Here is an 8,214-nt window from a genome sequence, read left to right on the forward strand (position 1 = left end):
GATAAGGAAATTGGGGCCCAACGAGTGTAATGAGTCCAGGTCACCAAGAACATTCAAGAAATGTTCTGGAGTCCCCTGGTTCCCAAAGCCCTCGCCACGCCTCCTGTGTGTGTTGTGTGTTTTGTTCCTGCCTGGCAGGTCTTGCCCCTCTCTGAGCCCTAAGTTTCTTGTCCAGTCAGAGGCTTGAACAAAGTAAGTCTTTTTCAGACTCCATGCCTTTTGCTCCTGCTCCCTAGCCTGTTCTTGTCCGGAGATAAAATGTGTAATTTTCATGACTGTAGAACCAATAGAATGTGCCTTTTTTCACACACCCAAAATGTCTTTTGCAGTCCTTTAAGTGCCTGGAAGAACCGTGGGCTCAGCAGTCCTTTGCGCCAGGCCCTTCTAACCCCAGGCACTCAGGTGAGACTCTGACTCTGTGAGGTCTGACTCCCTCCTCAGCTTCCAGGGCTTCTCCTTGGTAGCCTCAACCAGCAGAGCAAAGGGAGCCAGGGTTCTTGACACAGAGGGCGCTCAGCCTGCATACCTCCATTACTGTGCTGGCAGGGGGCCTCAGACCGTCCTGAGGAACAGAGAAACACCGAGCTGCACCAGAGTCTGACAAAACCCACCCTCTACAGCACCCATCTCCCTCCCTTTTATTTCGTGGCACTAATGAGAGACATGTGTTTTAACAAACTTTTTTTATTAGAAAAGTAAAAAACATTGCATAGGTCTTAATACTTGAACATCAAGTGTATTCATGAACAGCGAGTATCTTCATGTAAACAGTTCTAGATGGAAGATCCAGATGGTACTCCTCTGAGGGAGGGGTGCCAGCCCCTACCCCAATCAGCCCCATCCCCTCACAGCTCAACCCTTTAGTACACATCCAAGGATGGGCCACACACAGCTCCCAGGTGTATTTATTCTTCAAGTGTCAAAGATCCCCAAGTGATCCTAACACCCACCCCTTTCCTACTCTTACATTCATGCGTCTGTAAGATAGCTGCCTTGAACAGGTCAGTAGTGAAGCTATGATCAAAAAACAAAAACAAAGAACCAAACATTTGGGCCCTTCAGACCATGAGATACACGAATCACCTCGATGACCTCCCCCCCTCCCACCAGGGCCAGCTATGGTGAAACACACATCCCTCGAAGAGGCCAGAGCAGCCCAGCTGCTCTCCCGGCTCTGTCACACCACTGTTGCCTTAACTGTCAGTAACAGTAAAAATAACTGGGTACATGCTACATACACATCCAGTCAGAAGCCTGGTTGGCCCCTAAGCCTTTGTTCATGCTACAGTACTGAGGGGCAGTGCGTGCCTCCAACTGGGAGCCACCAGCTCACACCTCAGTGAGCTTCCTAGGGAAACACTGTGTTCCCCCCACCTTGACTTTTCTACCCTCAGGTGGCTGTTGTCAGTTTTCTAAGGGCAGGCACCAGTCCCTCAGCCTCTGCTTGCCCCCCACCCCAAAAGTTCAAAATTGTCTCTGACATGGGGGCGTTATCGGCCCCCCAGGCCCAAGTTCAACACTCCTCGATGAGAAGTTGCTCCGAGCTGTACAGTTTCTTCTTGATTACTCTGAAGCCAGTGCTCAGCGTCAGGGACTGGCTGAAGCCAGGGACGAAGGGAGAGTTGGCAGAGCTAAACAACCCCTGGATCTTGGGCCAGAGGCGTGAGTCCAGGCGCAGCACGAGGGTCAGCTGGAAGGTGGGCACCAGGCTGGGGTCGAGGGCCAGTTGCCCCACGCTGTGGCAGCTCTTGCCCTGCTCTACGCAGACGTCCAGCAGCGCCCCTCGCAGGCCGCACGGCTCGCTGTAGGCCAGGCGCAGTAGTTCTTTGCCCACCTGGCTCACCAGCTGACCCGGCATCAGCAGGCGCGCGGGGCGCCGCGAGCCCAGTCGGGCCTGGGCCAGGCTCTCCTGCAGCAGCTGCATCAGGCTGGCACACAGGTGCTCATCCTCGGGATCGCTGAGCAGCTCGAAGTCGGGCAGGGACACCCCATCCAGGTATGCAGAGTCTGCAAGGGAAAGCAATAGGGGAGGATTAGGTAAGAGAAGCTCCAAACGGGGGAAGTGCTGTTTCGCTAAGAAACCAGCACTTGTTCCCACTCCGTGCCTCAGTTTATGCCCCATGATAGTACCCTATACCTCAATTCCTCTCCTCTGCTTGCCCCCTTCCGCAATCCGGATTCTGATGGGATAGGAAGTCTAGGTGGGCTTTGACTCCTAGCGCGGTGTTTCCTCACCTCCCCGGCCCTTCTACTCGCGTCCGGCTCCTGCCTACCGCTTACCTTCCTCCGGCCCAAAGCCACTGTTGCTGCTGTCCAGGGATTCGCAGTCCGAGCTCTCCAGGCTCCCGCAGCGGCCGAGTCCTTCTTCTCGGGCCGCCGACCCCCACGCTGAGCGCGGCGGCTGATTCGGGGTGGGAGTTCGGGACAAGGACGAGGACGAAGAGGACGACGAGAAGCGATCCCAAAGGCTAGGCATAGTGAGGATGGACGCCAGGGCGTCTGCCGATGAGCTCAGGGTGCTGGAGCTCAGAAGACGCTGTAAGAGAAAAGCGGTTCAGATTGGGCGTCAGTCTGGGGGCTGGATCAGACAGAGCGCTAAGACCCCCACGGCCGAGGCCTCTCGGCTCAACGATCAGCATACACAGAAGGGACACTCACCAGTTACTGCGGTCAGCGAGGACTGCTGGGACAAGTGCGTACTGCCGCTTGAATGAGTGCGCGAACTGGTGCCAAGCCCCGAGCTCTGCCCAGACCTGTCCCTTCTACCCACCCGCACCTCCCCCTAGGCCTGCCGCGGTCCCTAGCACCAGCGCCGAGAGACCTATAAGGGCTAGTGCAGAGAGGCCACACCCCTTCCGCGAGGCGGCCCAATCCAGACCCGGGAGTGTGGCCCACCTCGGCCAATGGGCTTCAGGCGCACGTTCGCAACGTTCTCTCCTGCCCAGTGACAGCCGCCTGGCCCCGCCCCCGTTGAGCCCCAGAACGCTCCGGGACGAACCCCCGAGCCGCGGCCACGCCCCCTTTCTGGAAGGGATCTGTGGCGGCTGCAGCTGCCAAGGTCCCCGAGGGCGCTCGCGGCAGGGGAGGATCAAGGAAAGACTTGTTTATTATACGGTCGTATTTCTGATGGAGGGGGTAGGCCGCAGCCGCGGGGGGAAGAGGCAGGGGAACTTGAGGGGGCAAGAGGCAAGGAAAACGGTTGCACCCAGCGTCTGAGAACCTGCGAGCTACAGGCACAATTGGGTGCCCGGCTGGATACTCGTGGGACGGCGGTGCGGGAGCAGACGTTAATCCAGCCGGCTCTCGCACACGTACCCCACGCTAACCTTGCCTTACGAAAGGACTGGGGGTGGGGTGCAAAGACTGGGCTGCTCCGGGCACCGTTCTCCCTCTTCCCGGCCGCCCCACCTGCCCGCCCGCCTATTACTCTCCAGCCCCAGGGGATGGACTAATGCGGGGGCCAGGGTCCGTGCCCGGAATGTGAGCCTGGTCCCCAAACAGTGTCCGCTCCTTCCAGCTGCCTACAAGAAGAGGGTTTGGGAAATGTGGTTAAAGCAGTATTGATGGGCCCGGGTTCCTAGCGCTTGGTTCTTGAGCTGGGAACTGACTCTCATCATAGAGACACACAGACCCACCCGCGTGCCCGATGGACCGACTGCGGTGCGGCTGTCTCTCCAGTCCGCAGCGGCGAGAGAACCCAAGGCGTCTGCTGGGTCCTAGCGCCCGTCCTCACCAAAACGCTTTGTGTAAAAGACCCGGAGAGTTGCATCAGGATCAAGGACCTAGATCTCCAGAAAAAGCCCCGGAGAGCAATCGCCATTCCCTGTTTCGTCATTCAGGCGGTGCCACAGAAAATGTGACCCGACGGCGGTAATATAGAAAACTAACAGAGATTGCTGACGGTGAGAAGAGGTTCTGACAGATTCGACCTTTATTTACTTAAGAGATTTATCAATCTGGGACACAGAATCCTGATGGAAGAGAAAACCAAACTTACATCAGACGCTCCCGTGCCGGGGCGGGCCAGAGCCTAACCAGATCAGACTGGCGGGCCTCGCTTCCGGGCAGACTTGTGCGACCAAAGACACTTGCCACTGGAGTAGTCAGGCCGCTGCCATCCACACACCCCGCTCCCATTAAAAAAAAAAAAAAAAAAGACTGACCCGTGGGTCTTCCGGGTAAACCAAGACTTAAAACTGTAAACGATCAGAATTCAAACCCTGCACCCCATCAGCTTCCAGCAGATGAGAGAACCATCTCTGGAGACAAATTCATGGATAAAAAATAAATCAGATGACTCAGATTAGGAGATACCTTAAAGACTGCTGCAAAATAGAATAGTCTTTTGGCTGCCAGAGCTTTCGAGGCCTCCACACTGGCCCTTTCTTCCTATTCTTCAAGCTCCAGTAACTTGCTGGGAGCCTTAAAGACACCAGGTCCTAACAGTTGGGTGAAGTGCTTGGAAGACTGAGGGGAGATGACATCCTCTTGAAATTACCCTTTACTGAGGTGAAAAGAAAAGAGTTGGGGTGACCTGTATGGGTGTGTCTTTCTGTCACTCAGAGTAAAGATCAGGGAATTAGTCTATCAAGACCGTTCTCTCCTCCCAGGCTGACTGGACTGGGGAGACAGCAAGAGACAGAGTGGTTTTCTTCTCTCTCCCCCATTCCCTGCATGAAAAAATATTCTGAAAAATGTGGAACACTAATCTATGAAAAATAGAGGTTTTGTAAGCAAAAGAATCCAGAGTTATTCTAGAAAGGTCAGTTTACTAGGAATCATTCATTCATTCAATAAATAGCCATCATGGAAGTAGTGTGTTGTGGAGCCATATACTGTGTGCCAAGCAGCTTTTTTCATTCACTGTCTCATTCTGTTAATAAAACAGCTAAAAACACACACACACACACACACAGCTTTTTATAATTGGAAAGGGTTATGTTAAATGAGCACTGGATAATTTTGTTTCTTAAAAAAAAAAAAAAACTCCATTAATGTTGTCTCATTGTTTTCAAAAAGTGATGAAAAAAGGACAGGCAGTCTTAACCTTAAAGGTTTTTCCCTTGTAGGAGAGAGTAGGCTATAGGGTAAAAGACCACCCAGGAGGAGGCCTAGCTGCAGGGGGATGAGGGTGGAGGGCAAAATGGCTTCTCCACTGACATTCTTCACCCATACTGTTGTCTGTTAGGAGAACCTTTGGATCTAAAGGGGAGTTTCTTAACAACCCCTCTGAGGGGCCTGGTTGAAGGGTCTTGGTTCATGCTGTGAGGTGAAGGGTCCTGTGAGGTGAAGGGCAGGATCCCTTCCCCAAGGCAGTGGCTGGAAAGACATTGTTACCATCTCACATACTGAAACAGATGGGATGAAGGGGGACCCCAAAAGGTGGTACTTGCAGGAAGGAGACAGCTACATCTCCTAGCTTCTGAGCCAGGCCTCTTCAGAGCCTTTAAAGATCCTATGAACCCTGCATTTGGTGTGCTTCTCTCCCTCTCAGGCCTAGGCTGGCTGCTGGTCAGGCTTGCCTGGACATGTTTCCACCAGCAGATTTTGAGACCAGCTCTGGCATCCCATCCTCCAGGAAGACCTCCCCAGCTGGTGAATCCAATTCACCATCCCTTAGATGCCCCTCCTTGGGTCATCCTTGCACCTCATGCGCATCTCTGTTAATAACTGTTTCCACTTTAGTTTTCTCGCTGGACTATGAGCTTCTTAAAGGTGGTGTTCTTCCCTCTCTCTCTCTTTTTCTTTTTTTTTGGCCACACAGAATCTTAGTTGCCTGAACAGGGATCTAACCTGTACCCCCCTCTATGGGAGAGCAGAGCCTTAGCCACTTGGACCACCAGGGAAATCCCTGTTCTACTCAACTTTCAGTGTAAAGCACATAGTAGAGGCTCAGTGAATACTCCTTGGATGAACAAATGAATTAATGGATAAAGCAAGAAGGTGGATTCTCTGAGAACCGCAGGCCTACATTTGGATTTTCATGATCTGGTGGACTTTGGGGTAGGCCTTCAGAAGAACTGCTTGCTACCTTTCTATCCCATTTCTGACAAGTGCTGCCAAAAGTGTGGGATGTATCCGAATATTTCCCTTCTTCCTTTGCTCAGGTCTAGCAGCGGGGCTTCCAAGATAACCTAATTCTTTCAGTTGGAGTACAGTCGGCAACCCCAGGAAGCTGGGGAGAGAGGTGCATTGTGGGAAACGCACACATTGTCAGAGAGGGCTGACTTGTGGGAAATCTTTTAAAGCAATTTGTACTTTCCTTTCGAGTGCCTTAAAAAAACTTAAAAAAAATTTTTTTTTACTGAGATGAAATTCAAATATAAAATGAAACTTTTTAAAGTGCACAAGTCACTGGCATTTAATGTGTGCACATGCTGTGCCCTCACCACCTCCGTCCATTCTACAATATCTTGATCATCCCAAAGGAGACCCTGAGCTCACCAAGCAGTCACTCTCTTCTACTTTTGAAGTTTATATTCCTGTGTTGGTGGTAGTACGGATGTCCCTTTGCACAACTCCAGAGGGCATTGTTAACCATTCAAGTCTGTGCATTTACATGTGTCTTCTGGGGAAAGCACGCCTAACATAGACACAGTGTGCAACATGGAATCTGCGCCAAGCGACCCTGAAAGGGAGATGGCTGAACTCCCAGCAGCAGTGGGCTAAGTGTCACGTCCCCTGTGACTCAGGCCTCTGGAGTTGGTAACCAGGTCCCAAGTCCCAGTCTCTGTGGCCAGGGCCCTGCCCATGCAGACACTCCGCATCTTCCCAGGCTCTGCTGTCTTCCCGTAGGACCCACAGCAGCCTGCAATTTAAAGTCAATGAGCACTCACCCCTTGGCCACCTGCCCCTCCCTGTTCTGGTGGTTTCTGTCCTGCGCACAGGTTCCCAGGGCCTCAGTCTGGCAAGTTGCTCCAGTCGGGTTTGGGGAGTTTAACCAGATCTTGGGGTGGGAGTGTGGTTCTTGGAACCCCAGAATTCAGGATGGGAACCCCTGAAGGCCAGCTGGCATGCCTGTGTGGCTGTGCTTGGGGCGCCTCCACAGCCCTTTGGAAGCATGTCATTGAGGGGAGTGGAGGAGGCTGGAGGAGCGTGGGGGGTAGGGAGAGGGTGGAGCGGTGGTGGGAGGTGGGGACAATGAAGCCAGCAGAAGTGTTCCCAGGACTTCTGTGGCTTTTTTACTTGAAAAACAAACAACTTGGTCAAAATAGCAAGATTATAAGTGCACCTGGTTTACTAGGAGGGCTGTGAAAAGCTGTTGACAGCTGAGGACTACCGTAGGATTTTAACTGTGCTGTTGGAGGGATAATTAAAAATTCAGTGAGGAATCTTTTTGCAAATAAAGCTACTTTTTGAAATGGAAATACTGACAATACATTGTATTATGCAGCCTTTCAAAGAAGCTTTTGAATTGTATTATCTACTTATACCCAGAGGAATGAACATAATACCATTCTACAGAGGAGCAAATTGAGGCCCAGAGTGAGTGTCCTATAATCTTTCCATCAACTAGTGGCTTTTAAGCCTGATTGATAATTAGAATCTTCTGTGGAACTTGTAAATCATAGAGTCCCACCTCCCCAGCCCCCATTCTGATTTGGTAGGTCTGAATGGGACCCTTTTGTACAAAAGCTCCTCGGGAGGTCTTGATGCTCTTGTTTAGTTGGGATGTCTGCGAACTGAGGACTGACTTCTCAGGAAGAAGGGTAGGCCCTGGAAGGAACACTGGGTTGGCTCCCCAGCCTCTCTGTGGGTGGGGGGTGGGTTCGGGGTTGGTGAAATGGCAGACAGCTATGGAGAGTAGGCCTACTTGTGGCAATGGTGAGCTCACAGGCAGCCAGTTCTGCTGGGCTCCCAGGTTTCACAGGAAGCCATTTCCTCTGGGGACAGGACAAAGGGCCGAGGGAACCCCAGGAAAGGCTGGCTTGTTAAACCACCATGACAAAGGCGGAGGATAGCCTGAGGCTCCTGCAAGAATTCAGGTTACCCGTTGCACTGATGAAAGTCCTGACAGCCTACCAGACCTCACTGCTCCCCTCCTCGTCTCCCATGCAGCTAGAATTGCCCATGGGACCCAGACTCCAGGCACTGTCTCTTTTCTCACTGACACACTGCACTGCTTCTCAGGAAGGAATCCCATCTGCGGGGTCAGCTTTTGGCCAGCTTCCCAGAATCCCTCTCCCATCCTAGCATCTGAACTCTTATGAGAAA

At 52.4% G+C, this 8,214-nt stretch overlaps 1 protein-coding gene across 1 annotated transcript; it reads right to left on the reverse strand.

Moving 5' to 3' along the window:
- Positions 1 to 668: 668 nt before the first annotated feature.
- Positions 669 to 2,798, reverse strand: DDIT4 (DNA damage inducible transcript 4). Its single transcript, XM_005888692.3, has 3 exons — positions 2,659 to 2,798; positions 2,281 to 2,536; positions 669 to 2,007 (listed from the first exon to the last, which is right to left on the reverse strand). The coding sequence occupies exons 2-3, from the start codon at positions 2,474 to 2,476 to the stop codon at positions 1,514 to 1,516; spliced, it is 690 nt and encodes a 229-aa protein (XP_005888754.1). The 5' UTR covers positions 2,477 to 2,536; positions 2,659 to 2,798; the 3' UTR covers positions 669 to 1,513.
- Positions 2,799 to 8,214: the final 5,416 nt, after the last annotated feature.

This window comes from Bos mutus, chromosome 28 (genome assembly GCF_027580195.1).
Source record: "Bos mutus isolate GX-2022 chromosome 28, NWIPB_WYAK_1.1, whole genome shotgun sequence".
NCBI classification, from domain to species: domain Eukaryota; kingdom Metazoa; phylum Chordata; class Mammalia; order Artiodactyla; family Bovidae; genus Bos; species Bos mutus.